The 16436-nt window shown below is 35.4% G+C and overlaps 1 protein-coding gene across 1 annotated transcript; it reads left to right on the top strand.

The window, feature by feature from the left end:
- Positions 1-8948: 8948 nt before the first annotated feature.
- Positions 8949-15110, top strand: LOC138708640 (larval cuticle protein A2B-like). Its single transcript, XM_069838730.1, has 2 exons — positions 8949-8989; positions 14231-15110. The coding sequence occupies exons 1-2, from the start codon at positions 8978-8980 to the stop codon at positions 14618-14620; spliced, it is 402 nt and encodes a 133-aa protein (XP_069694831.1). The 5' UTR covers positions 8949-8977; the 3' UTR covers positions 14621-15110.
- The last annotated feature ends 1326 nt before the right edge of the window (positions 15111-16436 follow it).

Raw genomic sequence — 16436 nt, 5'->3', positions numbered from 1 at the left:
AGATTACAACAATATCTACTAATAACTTAAATGGACAAAATATCGAAGAAGAATGGCAAAATATAAACAAGTGTATAGAAAAAGCAGCACAAGAAGCTATTGATAGAAAGAATAAATTCAGAAGTAAGAAAGGCCTAAGAGTTTGGAATCCAGAAATAGAGAATGCAATTAAAGAGAAACAAAAAGCCTATAAACAATGGGTGCAACAAAAGAATGAAGAATCTAAACAGATTTACAAGGAGAAACGAAACCAGGCAAAGACAATAGTTAGAAATGCTCATCAAAGTTCTTGGGAAAAATTTATAAGCGAAATAGAAGACGATATACATGATAGGCAAGATTTCGCATACAAAGTAATCAAACAATCGAATAAAACCGAAAAAGATGTAGCGAGGTTAAATATAATAGGTAAAGATAGATGGATAAAACACTATAAGGAATTGTGGTTGGAAGAAACTGAAAGTGAAACTGACATAAATAATGAGAAGACGGAAATGCAAGAGATTGATGGGATTACGTTTGAAGAACTTAAAGAAGCTATAGAACACACTAAAAACAGAAAAGCAACAGGCCCGGATGGTATCAATATGGAGCTATTAAAATATGGAGGAAACGCTTTGCATGAAAGACTACTACAGTTAATTAATAAATGTTGGAGAACTGGAATGATTCCTGAATCATGGAAAATAGCAGAAGTTATATCGTTATTTAAGAAAGGAAACCGTGAAGACTGCAGAAATTATAGAGGAATCAGCCTTTTAAATGCAATATACAAGATCTATACAAGAATAGTAAATAAAAGGCTAAGAGTAATAACAGAAGTTCTTATGGAGGAGGAACAAAATGGTTTCAGACGAGAACGTTCCACAGTTGATAATGTGTTTATCATGCAACAGATGTTTGAGAAGAGGAAGGAATTTAATCTCGAAACTCATGTCGCATTTATAGACTTTGAAAAGGCTTTCGATCGAGTAAACAGAAAAAAGCTATGGTGTATAATGGAAGAAAAAGGATACCCTCAACACTTAATAGATGTAGTGAAAAATATGTATACGAGTATAAATTCTAAAATAATCATTAACACAAGGGATGCCAGAACAGAAGAAATAATAATAAATAAAGGAGTTAGACAAGGGTGTAGCATGTCGCCAACCCTTTTTAATATTTATATGAATGACATTATTCAAAAATGGAAACTCATTATTAACCCAGGCATAAAAATAAACAGAGAAAGAAAAATAAATATTTTATTATATGCAGATGACGTAGGTTTAATACAGAAAACCGAAAATGACTTACAATATTCTCTCCATATATTAAATCAGTTAGCGAAGAACTATAACTTTAAAATTTCGAAAAGTAAGACTAAAATAATGGCCTTCTTGGGAAAAATGCATATGAGATCAAAAATTATAATTGATAAACAACCCTCGGAGCAGATGTCCAATTATAAATATTTAGGTTTCGAAATGAGTGTCTACTCAGGAAATTTAAAAGACACAGACACTAAATTGTCCAGATTTAAGATGATATGTAGAACCATCCACAAGACATTAAGAAATAAAACAAGAAAAGAAACTAGAATGAAATTTTATAAAACAATGGCAGTCCCAACGTTATTATATGGAAGTGAAGCCTGGGTAAGTTCGAACAGTACAAAAAGAAAAATTCAAAGTGCGGAAATGTATTTTCTAAGGAGAACCAAAGGTTGCACACTAATGGACAAAGTTAAAAATGAAGAAATTAGAACAGAATTGCAGACAGTTTCTATAAATGAACAAATTGATAGCTACCGTAATAATTGGTTATATCACGTAGACAGGATGAGCAATTCGAAACTACCAAAATTACTGTATCAATACCGACCGATTGGAAGGAGGGACGTGGGACGACCAAAGAAGAGATGGAGAGATGCTATGAGGACGGAACAGGAGCTTGCCTATACCGTGAAGTGCAGAAGAAGAAGAAGAAGAAGAAGAAGAAGAAGCTTTCGATTGAGACATCATACAACCTCACAGGATGTATAGTTTTCATAAAATTTTCCGCAACAGTTCAAATTAAATATATACATAGCCTATTAATCTGTTGTATCCTCTAGGATACTTTGCGAATCCTGGCCATGTAGGGATTCCAGGAAATGAGGCCGCGGATGCTGCAGCCAGGGCTGGCGCACTGAATGGCTCTCTGGTATATTGGCGCGAGAGGTGGCAGGACATTCGAAACTACTTGAAATATAAAATATGGTGGCAATGGGAAGGAGAATGGTCTGCACAAGAGGGAAACAAATTACGAAATATAAAGAATACTGTTCGAGTTTGGGATTCGTCTACAAGAGCGTCGCGACACGAGGAGGTTTTACTCACCCGGTTGAGGATTGGCCATTGTCATCTGACACACGGCCATCTCCTACGTGGCGAACCTCAGCCGGAGTGCGATATGTGCCACGTTCCACTTACAGTGGAACACTTTTTATTGCGTTGCAGGAAATATGAACATGTACGGAGGCAATATGGAATTCGGCCGACATTACGTGATGCTCTTGGAAATGATTTTAATTGTACAAATGCAGTTCTGAGAATTTTATCAAATACAGGTTTGGATAAGGTGATTTAGTTTTTTATTGATCCGTTTTATTTATCCTCCGGACCCTTTACATCCGGAGGTTACATTTGTTGTTTTATATTTGATTTTACATTGTTGACATTTCGGACTTTATACATCCGAATATTTTATAAAATTTTATGGTTTTAAAATATGATTCACAAGTTATCTCTGGTGGCCTTAGTTTTATTGTTTTATTTGTTCGTCTTGAATTCCACCTAGTGTGGTAGAATTGCTCACTTTTATGATTCTTTAGAAATCACCTTATGTAGCCTATACTGCATTTGTGTGCCTCGTTTTATCGTGACAACGCTTTTTAGTTCTTTTAGCACTCTGATTATTATATCATTTATATATTTGTCACATTAAGAATTTTAGATAAGGGCGCAAATAGCCATAGTAGCTGACGCGCCCTTCTTAAACCCTACTACTACTACTACTTTGCGAATTTAAGGGTTAAAAGAGAAAAACAATAAAAGAGTATTTCTAGACATTCTGACTACGCTGTTCATCACATATGGTTGAATACTTCTCCAACGCAAAAGGATATTAATTTCAAAATTTATTGTTCTCAGGGCTACTGCAGTTTTCGGGCAGAATGAATTATTACAGTTTTGAAATTCTCAGTTTCCTGAATTTTCTTGAGATTGAACACTAGGACTCTCGGAGATATTTGCGTTGAAGATGTGTACTGCAAAAAATAATTTCAGAAATAAGCTATTCATATTGTGAGTATATTTATTTACTGACCGTCTTTGGGCCGTCAAAATTCTATGGTGTGTATGGTAAAAAGGGCTTAAGTCATAAATTAGTTGTTATGACACGAATTATAAGTATGACCGGCATGCGAATACAAAAAATGCACTTCACATATTACAAATGGCATATGTTTATCCTCTTCCATAATGGTGTTGAGCATCAGAGCTGCAGCCTACCATAATAATATTGGTCCTCATTTCAAACTTTGGTTTTTCGCTACTGAAAACTTACAATTTATGACTTATACCCTTTTTACCGCGCACCACAGAATTATATTTCAGATTACTTTATGATATATGACGTTTTCTGTTTATCGTAGAGATCTGAAATTTTGCATACATTCTAATCTTATAGAGGTTATAATTAAAAAAAAAAAACAAAATTAAATGTATTTATTTTCACACTAGCCGTACCCGTGCGCTCCGCTGCACCCGTTAGAAATAAATATAAAGTAATTACATAATTAAAATAGGACATTTGATGCAGGGATTATTCGTGTGTGATAGAAGGATAAATCGTTTATTATATTACTTAGTTTAAATTGTATTTAAAAAAATTAAAATTCGATCATTTTGATCCAGAAACCACTCATTTGGTCATAAAAATTATAAAGGGTGCGTCAGAAAGAAAGGATGGATTTCAAACTATCGATACGCAACGAGGAGAGAGACATAGTGAGGGGGACCACGACTGTTGGGTCAGCCAGAGAATGCAGTTTCAGTTGAGAACATGGTGTTGGTCTGGTGTACAACGTGCTTTCATCGTAGAGACATTTTTTAAAAATGAAGAGTCTGTGATCGCCACTCAGGACTCATTTCGACATCGGATGTCACGCTAGGATTCCAACTCGGAATACAATTTTGCGGTGGGAGGCTTCATTTCGTATCACAGGTTCAACATTAAAGAAGAAATCACCTGGACGAAATTCTATTGCACTGAGATTGTCCGAGGCTACGGTAAGATCTCGCGCCCTGCGACTTCTTTCTTTGGGACCATTTGAAGGCGTAAGTTTGTAAACATCGATCACATACACTGGACGAACTGAAGACAGCGATTCGTGAAGAAATCGTGGCAATTGCACCAGCTATGACTGTGAAAGTGATGGCGAACATCAGAAAACGCCTCGATGCCTGTATTGAAAGCCAAGGACATCATATGGATAATGTTGTTTTACATAAATAAACTGCATGTATTGGTGAATATGTTGATAACAATAAATTTTTGATTTGATGAATCTTTACAATTTTCTTGTCATGTGAAATCCATCCGTTCTTTCTGACGCACCCTGTATTAGGAAATACAGGAAGCGAATGCCTATCAAGTTTTCTGTGCATAAGAAGCTATTTTAATCTTGCCTGTCCTCGATTCACTCAGAAGTTACTGTAATAACATTAAAGAATTATGTCCATCTAGAGAAACTACACTTTCCAATGGTGAATTAATAATTAATTATACAAATCGGTTAATTTAGCTTCCGATATTACTTCATACAAACACAGAAACATTCTCTGTAAGCTACCGTATGTTTCATAGCTTTCGATTGTTGTTGTCCATGGCCCCTTACAGACGAAGTCATTTGTTTTTTATTTCATTACACCGCCTTAGATGGCGTTGTTACTGTAATTTTGAAACTCATTTATCTCATTAAATATCAGTCCTATCAACATTTTGCATGGAATAAAACTTATCGGAAATTATTTTTAAAGAAACATTTGTTATGTAATATTTTTCATGAAAATTAATAAGGGAGATATTTCGACTTATTTAATTCAAGCCCCCTTATAACCCCCCTTTTAAATAAAATATTTTGAATGCCAAATAGCCTAAATTCTAAGTTACAACGAACTCAATTTATATTCCAATTTTCATATAAATCGGTTCAGCCATTATCGCGTGAAAAGGTAACAAACATCCAGACAGACAGACAGACAGACAGACAGACAAACATACAAACAAAATTTTCAAAAAAGCGATTTTCGGTTTCAGGGCAGTTAATTATATATGTTAGGACCAATTATTTTTTGTAAAATCGAAAATTACCAGAAAAATTTCGGCTACAGATTTATTATTAGTATAGATATACCAATTTATCACTAAAAACCTAAAACGTGATAAAAACAATTATACCCACATTCTTTAGGATTTGTTAACCTGTTCATAATTTATATTACATGAATATTTTCATTAAAAAACAATACTTTTTCATTGCACCTGAATTTTACAAAATCTCATGTCATTCACAAACGGCTACTAGTAATATAGCAAGTAAATGTTTGTTACGAGGGACCTTTATTTAGATTTTAAAATTATAAATTTTGACAAAAAAAATCACAATGTATGTTTAGCTAAACATAAGTGCTAAGTTGGCAGCAAATGAGCAAAGGGATAGACATTTTGCTTCTGGAAGCACTATTTTAATAATTCTAAACCTGATAAATATTTGCATTGTGTTTTCAACTATGTACCAGTATGTAAACACGCTACTTCGATCTGTAATTTTGGCCTAGCTCTCATTATGTCCATGATGAGAGGATTAACAAATAACTCAAAATCGTCTGTCAGAAGAATAAAGAAGTGTACATAGTATTTGTCGACCTACAGGGACATCATTTTATTTTTACTAACATTTTTAATATTAACCTGTCTATACCTTTAGAGAACCGGAAACACCGCTAGCTCCCCCCTCCAAGACCGGAGTTCGATGATACTGGCGTAAAACACAAATCACTCTACTAGGTATAGGATGGAAGAAAAGTAGTTTATCCATTTACGTAAACTAGGAAATATCGCGATTTTGAGTTTGATAATTTTCATTAGGTTTTTCTTTAATCAAAGTACAGTACTGTATTAAGAGTAAGTGTTTTTACTCATGAAGTGAGTTATCCATGCGAACGTATTCATTATGCAGTGTATACTGTCTACAGCACATTAGCGTACAATATAGAGAAAGAAGTTAAATTGAAAAATAATCATAAAATGGATATTTAAACACAATTTTGAAAATGGTAGCCGTTCATTTCGATACAGGCTTCAGTTCTTTTGTGCATATTATCGCACTATAAACTATTGCATCTAATTCCAATTGCCAGTTTCGTCCTTCGTACTAATAACTCATGTTGAAATAATTCTGTACCTACTCTACGTACTGTGAATTCAATCTTCACTTCTGCCCGACCCGAAAATATAAAATTACTCAGACATGCTATCTACTGTCCGTCCAAGTGGTTATGCCGCAGGATTGTAGAAAGGGAGGAAATCACGTGACAGTTAATTACTTAACGAGGCCCTTTTATTTAAGTAAAATTAAACAGCTGTATAATATTACGTAAACGTCAAATTCCTAAGAGAAATTAATGTTTTCAGAAAAGAGCTAAGACAGCCCAGCTTTTTACAGAGGGGCGAGCAGAAGCAGGTGGGGGAAATCGGGATGCGACGTAGGCAAACGGACAGTACCTGTGCGAAAATATGATTCAATATTGAAAGCTCTTTCGTCACAGAAAAACGCGAACATATTTCTGGAACGTACTATACTCAGTAACTCAGTACTGCTTACTATCTGCGGTCTTGGTTCTGTGTGGAGTTGGAACTTCCTTAGTAGAAGGGGTGGGAGTAAAGTACATTCAAAAACTCAGGTACAATAAAAATTGAAGTAAAAATAAAATGATGTCCCTGTAGAAAAGACATTTGACAAAGTGGATTGGAATAAACTTATGGGGATCTTAAAGAAAATTGATGTGGATTGCAAAGAGAGAAGGCTGTTCAGTAATATTTAGTTATATGAAACAAGGAGTAAAAATCAGCATAGGAGAAGAAATGTCAAAATAAAGTGAAATAGGAAGAGGAGTACGTCAAGGATGCCCTTTACGACATAGCCTGTTCAAAAATTACTCGGAGCATTTAGTGAAGAACTGTTTTCATAACATGAGAAGGGTGATAGTAGGAGGAAGAAGAATAAAGTACATAATATTTGCAGATGACATGCCGTTGTTATCGGACCAGGAGACGATAGGCCTACTAAGAGATATGAGACTGGAGCTAAATGACACCTGCGAGCAGTAAGGGATGAAGATAGATGCAAACAAGACGAAGGTCAAGGTTATCGGAAGAAAAATACAGAAGGTAAACATGCGTATTCGAAATGAGACAGTAGAGCAAGTGGACAGCATCAAATACTTGAGGTGTACTAGAAGTAGTAACATGAGGTGCTGCCAGGAAATCAAAAGGAGGATAGGAATAACAAAGTAAGCTTTTAACATAAAAAGAAGAATCTTCTGCGGACCTCTGGAACAATAACTAAGGAAGAGAACAGTGAAGTGCTTTGTGTGGCATTATGTGGGAAAGAAACACGGACATTACGATTAAGTGAGAGAAGCGACTAGACACATTTGAAATGTGGATTGGAGAAGGATAGAGCGTATGAAGTAAATAGACAGAATAAGAAATGAAGCTATATTATAAAGAGTGGGTGAAGAAAGAATGATGCTGAAGCTGATCAGGAAGAGAAAAAGAAATTGGTTGGGTCATTGGCATTCCAATACATAATAACATTTTTGTCTAATTTTCTACTGTGAAACTTTGTCTTTTCTTAGACAGAACCATTTTAGAAGCGAAAAAAATTCTTCCCAATCAAACGGAAGCAATGGATGCGTATTTAAATCTAGCAATATTTGTCATGCTAATTTCTTCAGGTAGAACTACATCCTCCCGATTCAGCACATTTCTACTGTCTACTCAAATCCTCTAAAAGATCAGACACTTCCAAGAATTTCTTTATTCCTACAACCAAACTATTAGGCCTGCAGGATATATGAACCTGACCACCCCATGACAATTAAAACTTTCTCTTTCACTGTTACACGAAAATTTAAAAATATATATGTAAAAAAACATAAATAGGCAATTTTAGGCTCTAAAGCCTTAAAATAGGTCTCAAATGGAAAAAGAGGCATTTTAGGCATCATAAAAACGCTTTCAAACGTTCATATTTCATATAAAATCTGAAGATATTTAACTAGTTTTAGTTTATCCCTACAGAAAAAAATAGGCATTTAACGTAAAATCCGAGGTCTAGTAATATGTTACTAGTCAGTGATCTATGCAATGGAGGGAAGCCATCCTACCCCATTATCTCTGTCTTAGTTGCGTCATGAGTGATACCTTATTGGTGTCAGTTATGAGGTTCCAATCTGTCTTCGGACACTTGACTGAACAATAACAATCTGATTTAGATTATTAATATCAACTCCGATTTCCGTCAGGATGCACGAAATGTCAGTGTAATGCATTTGTAAGGTATTTCATTGCGTGTGACACTACGTACATTTCTGCCACTAATTCATAATTGTGACTGTTCTAGAACTGCACTATGTTTCCAGGGTCATGTACGCGTCTCTTCACCAATGCCAAGTGTACTAATTGGTCCAAGTTTGGGTTTCGATTTAATTATCTCGACAGATGGTTATGAGTTTGACGACCATGAATTTTTGTCGGAAAAAGGGAAGCCGAATCTAAACAAGTGTAACCGGTCCAGAAACCATTGTCAGAACATTTGTATAAAAGATTTCGTTGTCATTTTCGACATCGTCAGTTATCAGAAGAACATCGGGGAGCAGAAAACATGGCACCTAAGGTACGGACAAATCTATTTCATCCATGAAGGTAGAATTCACTCTGCGACAGCAATAGGCAAGGAAATATTGTGTAATATTAGTTTTACATTTTAACATACGAAATGTGTTACAATACAAAGAAAGTGATAACTTAAATCACTATCACCCAGTTATTTAGGAAAATTTACAGAAACAACAAAGAAATAAATTGGTTCTATCGACAGACTACAGTCTGGAAGACCCCAGATGATGGTGAGATTGTTCATTTAGCCACATCTGTTAAAATGGCTCCGGGGTTCAATCTGCTATAAATTTGGGTAACGAGTCTTCCTTGCGGAAAAAGACGGCTGGAGAGCTTGCTAATCACGTCATCTTATAGTGCTTACGTCTTTATGTCCAAAAACTATGGGGGATGTAGGCCTACTTCCCTTACTTTTGCACAATGTCTAGGAATCTTACTGAAGAAGTGTGTTTGGTTATGTTAATAAGAATTAATTACAGAAATCTTAGAATTTTTTACCCGTATTACATAGGCCTGAAACAATGGAAACAAAACTGTCAAGGAATGGGAATAAAAATAGAAGATAAATTCCTATTTAATTTACAATTTGCAGACGATCAAGTAGTGATTGCCCAAGATATTTTTGATTTAGAATTTATGGTCAAAAGATTAAACAAATTTTATGAATCCTGGGGTCTCTCTATAAATTATAAGAAGACAGAATATTTGGCCATTAATACTAAAAGTAGTGATAATATTGTTATAGATGATAAAATTGAAATTAAAAAGTTAACCAGGCAAAATACCTAGGTACAATTATAACTAAAGCAGAAGGTATTGGCGAAGAGGAAATAAAAAACGAATTGAAAAAAGTAAAAAAATTATAACATGTTTAAATTCTATATGGTGGAATAAACATCTTTGGAAGGATACCAAAAAATATATTGGCAAAATGTTAGTTGAATCTGTATTAAACTACGAAATGAAATATGGGTAACGAATGCATATTATAGAAAAATAATTTTGGCCGTAGAAATGGATTATTTGAGACGAAGTGCTAGAGTCTCCCGCTTGGACCACATTAAAAATGAAGAAATTAGGCATAGAATGGATGCTGAAGAGACAATGTTAAATAGAATAGAAAATAAGAGTTTGAAGTGGTTTGATCATCTGATGAGAATGGGCGAAGATAGATGGCCTAAACAAATTTACCAGTGGAAACCTCCAGGAAGAAGAGGAAGATGTGGACCAAAAAGAACTTGGGACAACGAAGTAATGGAGGTCATGCACAAGAGGGGGTTGAGGACTGAAGACGCACAAGACAGAAGGCTTTGGAGGATTGGCACAGGAAGACGGCAGTAGCTGTAGAACCCTGAATATATATATATATATATATATATATATATATATATATATATATATATATATATATATATATATAGCCCTATAACATCTTGCATAGAAATAAAAAAAAAATCATTTCTTGTCATAATTTCAAAATATTTTAAAAAGCTTGTAATTAAATATTTTTACTCAAATTCGGTCATTGTATCTTCAATATGCACTATTAATATGCGTAGGCTATATCAAACAATTAAGTTTGTAGACTACTGACAAAAGATATTTACAAGCAATCTGACTTTCCAGAAAATTACTGTACTTTACAGAAACGTATCTCTATTAAAGAAAAATAGGTATATCCAGATTACAACGAAAATTTAAGTCTTGAAGTTCCTTAAACACATTTCACACCTCTTACCTTTTTTCATGTTTTCATTGGATATATGCAAATCATAATATGCGAGTGTGAATATAATGGCTTTTTGGGTGTAGCAGGAATGGGAATCGTTTGACTATTAGTGTAGTCGAAGAATTTGACTATTCTATCTCATTATTTAACACATTTATTGATTGAATTGAAATTAATTGAATTTCGGGAGGGGAGCACTACGACCTTTCAAGATCTATTGCGCTAACCCTCAAACTAGGCGCATTTCGAAACCCACATAGACTGATAGTACAAGGTTCGTTGCGTACCTACTCAGGTTTCGAGCAAGCAACTCCACTCATCCCTATGCCACCCTCCTCCGTGCATCGCCAGTCGACGTTCGGGTAATGTGCTATGGCATGATATGGAATGGAGATGTAGATGTCTAGTATGACGAAATGGGAGACCCCGAGAAACCTCCTCTCTCCCAAAAGCGACTTTGTCCGCCACAAGTGTCAGTAGGGATTTTTTAATGAAAAATTCCAAGTCTGACAAGTCGAATCCGTAACGCCTGTGTGTCAGGCTGAAGGCCTGATCATTCAGCCGCAGCAGGGTACTTATACTGGTGAAATTAGTTCTATTAACAGAATTTGATGAGGACAATCAGATAACAGTTACTAAACTTGACTCAAATTATAAACTATTTGAACAAGACATTCAGAATATATTGTTCTGCGAGAATATGTCCGGCGAGACATTACACCACATTTTGTCGGAGTGTGAAGCCACAGAAGCTCTGAGGAAACGATTCCTGCCAGAGTCCTTCATTACATCTAGCAGGGGGCACTTGGCAACATACGATATGTTAAATAACGTTAAATTTTGTGACAGTGTGGGAAAATTTATGGCAAAAGTTCGACAGTTGAGGGTGGAACTGGCCGAGGGGGAGGGAGCAGAGAAAATAAGGGAAAGAGTTATTAATTAGTTTTGGAATGATGAAGTAATTAGTGGATAATGTTATTTTTGTATTTATTGTGTCTTTTTTATCGCGTGTGTAGGCCTATGTTTTTTTATGTATTACCTTTATATTTATTAGTTGGATTATTTCGTGCAGTCCCAATAAGGAATTGAATTGTTTATATATATATGTTTCACTGCGTTTTTTTCTCTCTCTTTTCATATCTTACATTTATTTTATTTTTATTATTTTTTTGAAATTTTTATTTGAAGTTAGATTAGTTGTAATTGTGATAATTAATGATAACGGTAGTAATAATAATAATAACTGTTGTTTTACTATTTTATTATTAATAGGCATTATTTTCGTTTTAAAGATTCAAACTGTGCATAGTTATAGCACGGATGGCCGTACGGGCTCGTGCGAAGGATCTTGTGTACATGAGTTTGTATAATTTATCATGCATCAATAAATCCGTCCGTCCGCCCGCCCGCCCGCCCACCCATCCATCCATCCATCCATCCATCTATCTATATATATATATATATATATATATATATATATATATATTGTTCTGATTGAGAATAAACTGTCATTATGTTACTGATATAAAATAAACCCCCATTAATATTTTATTTAATGTCATATCTCATGTTAATCACTTCCGGGTAGTTGACTGACGGGTACTGAACGGGCAAATTTCCTCCAATTAGTCAGGGAAAATAGCAAATCCAAAACTAATTTTTCGTTATCAGGAATACTGAAAATGTCTCTCTTTTTTTTTTTCAGAATCTCGAAATTGGGCTTTTTTTAAACATCAGAATCACTCCCTTTTATAGTCGGACCATCGGATCTGTGCCCCCGTAAGATATGCGAACTGAACCCTAATTCCTCCTCAGCCTCGGTAATTCATTTCCCTCCTTGCATTCCTAGTTCTCTCTTTTCTATCTCTCTCCCTTTCTCTCCCCCACTACTCACAATTTTGAACCTTCTTCAGTTTATTTGCACTTGCAGTCCAGTGTTGTCAACTCAACATCTATACTGTAGCACGGAGTGGTGAAAAAATATTATTAAGCAAGTAAAACAGGTCAATATCTGTTTCCTCTAAATCAGGCAACGAAAAGAGAAAATTTCCCCCAATTAATCAGGGAAACTAGCAAATCCAAAACTAATTTTTCGTTATCAGGAATACTGAAAATGTCTCTTTTTTTCAGAATCTCGAAATTGGGCTTTTTTTTTTTGTAACATCAGAATCACTCCCTTTTATAGTCGGACCATCGGATCTGTGCCCCCGTAAGATATGCGAACTGAACCCTAAATCCTCCTCAGCCTCGGTAATTCATTTCCCTCCTTGCATTCCTAGCTCTCTCTTTTCTACCTCTCTCCCTTTCTCTCCCCCACTACTCACAATTTTGAAGTCCAGTGTTGTCAACTCAATATCTATACTGTAGCACGGAGTGGTGAAAAAAATATTATTAAGCAAGTAAAACAGGTCAATATCTGTTTCCTCTAAATCAGGCAACGAAAAGAGCAGCTGCGATCACAGATGAGGCTTATTTTATTTCAATTGGTTGATGAATTTTATACCATGCAGAAAGAAGTTCCGACTTTGAAGAAATTATTGAAGGTTGCGAGGAAAGCAATAAATTTCCAAGGTGGGAAAGAAACGTTACGGATTAATAGAAGAGGAAGTAGCTAGATTTGTTATCAACTTGGGTGAAGACAGCAGCAGCAGCAATAGTAGTGACTCAGATTCAGATATGTCCGGGATATGCCCTCTGTAATTTCATGCATAATACAAGTCTTGGTCTTTTGTAAATATGTAAATTATTTTCATAAGAATAAATTAGAACTCCTGCACATAATCAGTATGTTATGTTTTATAGTATGTAAATAAGATCGCAGTATGTATTAACTTCGCCATAGCCGGTCCTTAGCCCGGATGAGAAAGAAAGAGGGTACATGACTATGTGTTCATTCATTCCTACAATTTTATAATTTTATTAGGCCTTCAAGATCACGTTCCAAACCTAACAAAATAAGATAATAAGGTGAAGAAAAAGTATTTATGACGAAAACATTTCTTTCTAGAAACAAAATAGATTGCCTTCACGTAAATTCCATTTAACCAAGAAATATCCACTGTAATCATAATTATCTCCAATTAATAGTAGAAGTCAATCAGCGTCATTAGATCTACTTAAATTAAATTATGACCTCACATTATTAATAAGCAATATTAAAGAGACATGACACTGTTTGGCGGAAGTTTGGCAACACCACCCTATTCGACAAGGTTCGTGGCCTGACGTGTTAGGAGGAAAGCTGCTGGAATGGAGTGAGTAGAGGCGTTAATTTTTCCAAGAACGATGACAGTGCTGAAGGGGCACAGATCCGATGGTCCGACAATAATATAGCATATTGGTAGACCTATATAAAGAAAGTGAAAATCGTAGTAAATTAAGGCATTAAAAGATGAACAGTATGTCAATTGTTTAGTTGTAGACCTATAGCCTATAGACATTTTGAAGTATGGAGACAAAATCAGGCGACTCAAAAAAAGTAAATGGTCACTCTGTGTGTTTTGTCCGCAGGTTCTCGTTTTCGCCGCCCTCGTGGCCGCGACAAAGGCGCTGTACCTGGGAGCCTATCCTGTTGCACTCCCTGTTCCAATGCGTTACGCCGCCGACGTCGAGTATGACCCCTATCCACAATACAGCTACTCGTACGACGTACACGACCCTACCACCGGCGACTCCAAGGGACAGACCGAGACCCGTGACGGAGATGTGGTGCAGGGTAGCTACAGCCTGGTGGAGCCTGACGGCACTGTTCGCACCGTCGACTACTACGCCGACTCCGTCAACGGATTCAACGCCGTCGTGCGCAAGACGCCTGTCGTTCCCACCCCCGTGCGAATCCCCGCCCGTTCTCTTCCCACCCCCATTGCGTACGGCGCATACCCCGGCCCGTACCTCCCATAGGGGATGTTCTGCTGTAACATTGACTCTAACCTTTCTGTTGTATTAATCCACAGTTTAATAAAAGTTACAATAAAATTCGTTTTATAATTAATATAATATAACCTTCATTTTTCCTGTTTCTCTATATTTTTCCGTTAATATTACGGAAAGTAAATTCAATTAAAGTTTAATTAAGGAGACTGGAATTTATGGTGAGGAAAGACGCTTTGCTTCGTGCCATCTTCAGACGGTCCTGCATTTCTTAATTTTTTAACATTTTTTTTTCGCTGCAGATGATACATAACAACTGTATTGAGATGTGCATAAAATTACAGAACAACAATGCAATTACTAGACAAACTTTGCTAGTATACCGTAAAGAGTAAATTACTCAAAATCTAAAAGGTGGTGATAACTATCAGGCAGCAAGATATTTCTAACCTGTTATTTAAAATACTTGTGTAACAGAGTAATTAGTCTTTAAGAAGTGTTTTCTTTGCTTTAGTCATTAATTCTTTCATGTATAAAGTTTTTCTTACGGAACTTTGTAAATACAGTAAGATAATATCGTAGACTTACGACTTCATAAATGGACTGGACTTTAGTTTATATACACAAATTCTAGTTTTTCCATGCAAACAGAACTGCTATAGGCAGTAAAGTATTACTGAACTAGGCTATATTTCTTTGAACAAATATTCGTTCGAAATGAGCGAAGCGATACTCGATAGATACTCGATTGCTGAGACGTTGAGAACGACTAATATCCTATTCTTATTTCCTAGAAATATTTTACATCAAAAAATTCCGGCACATCCGGCGACGCTGATATAACCTTTGCAGTTGCGAGCGTCGTTAAATAAAACATAACATTTAACATTTTTACATCAACTTTGTGTACTTTTTCTTAACTGTTACTTTTATTTAAGTGTATTATTATATAAAATAAAGACGAAATGATGGAACAGTAACAGGGGGAAGTCAAACTACTGTTAGAACATCCGTACAAACATCTTTGTTCATAGAACTGTAATAGAATATGCGAAAGAACAAACTCCGTCTGTTTAATGAGAAGTCGTCATATGATTGAGTACGCATAGACCAAAATATTGTAATTTGATAACAATATAAAATACGGAATATAAAAGGAAAATCACTAGTAAAAGCAAAAACAGTTAACGATTAAATAAATAATATAAAAAAATGAAAATGAATAACTAGTTAAGAAACAAAAACCGAAATACAGACACGATTCAATACAATAGAACTTTTTAGAAACAATAAAAGTACTAAGTATTACAAACTACAGAAGGGGCTTGTGACAAGGATTTGAAACACAAAAGAAATTTAATAAAGTTCTTTGTTCCGCGACTCAATTGCTGGACACTATCATAAGATAAAGAAGTGTGGCATTAGAAATTATGTTATATTAAGACCTGTACTGGAATAACTGACAGGAATAATATGTGAGGAAATACTAGACCTGGTACAATTAATATTGGTTTTAATAATAATAATAATAATAATAATAATAATAATAATAATAATAATACTTATTGGCATTTAAGGAACCCGGAGGTTCACTGCCGCCCTCACATAAGCCCGCCATCGGTCCCTATCCTGAGCGAGATTAATCCAGTCTCTATCATCATATCCCACCTCCCTCAAATCAATTTTAATATTATCTTCCCATTTATGTCTCGGCCTCCCCGAAGGTCTTTTTCCCTCCGGCCTCCCAACGAACACCCTATATGCATTTCTGGATTCGCCCATACGTGCTACATGCCCTGCCCATCTCAAACGTCTGGATTTAATGTTCCTAATTATGTCAGGTGAA

This window comes from Periplaneta americana, chromosome 11, assembly GCF_040183065.1.
Source record: "Periplaneta americana isolate PAMFEO1 chromosome 11, P.americana_PAMFEO1_priV1, whole genome shotgun sequence".
NCBI classification, from domain to species: Eukaryota; Metazoa; Arthropoda; class Insecta; order Blattodea; family Blattidae; genus Periplaneta; species Periplaneta americana.
The sequence above is the reverse complement of the archived record's forward strand: the minus strand, read 5'-3'. Positions and strand labels throughout refer to the sequence as shown.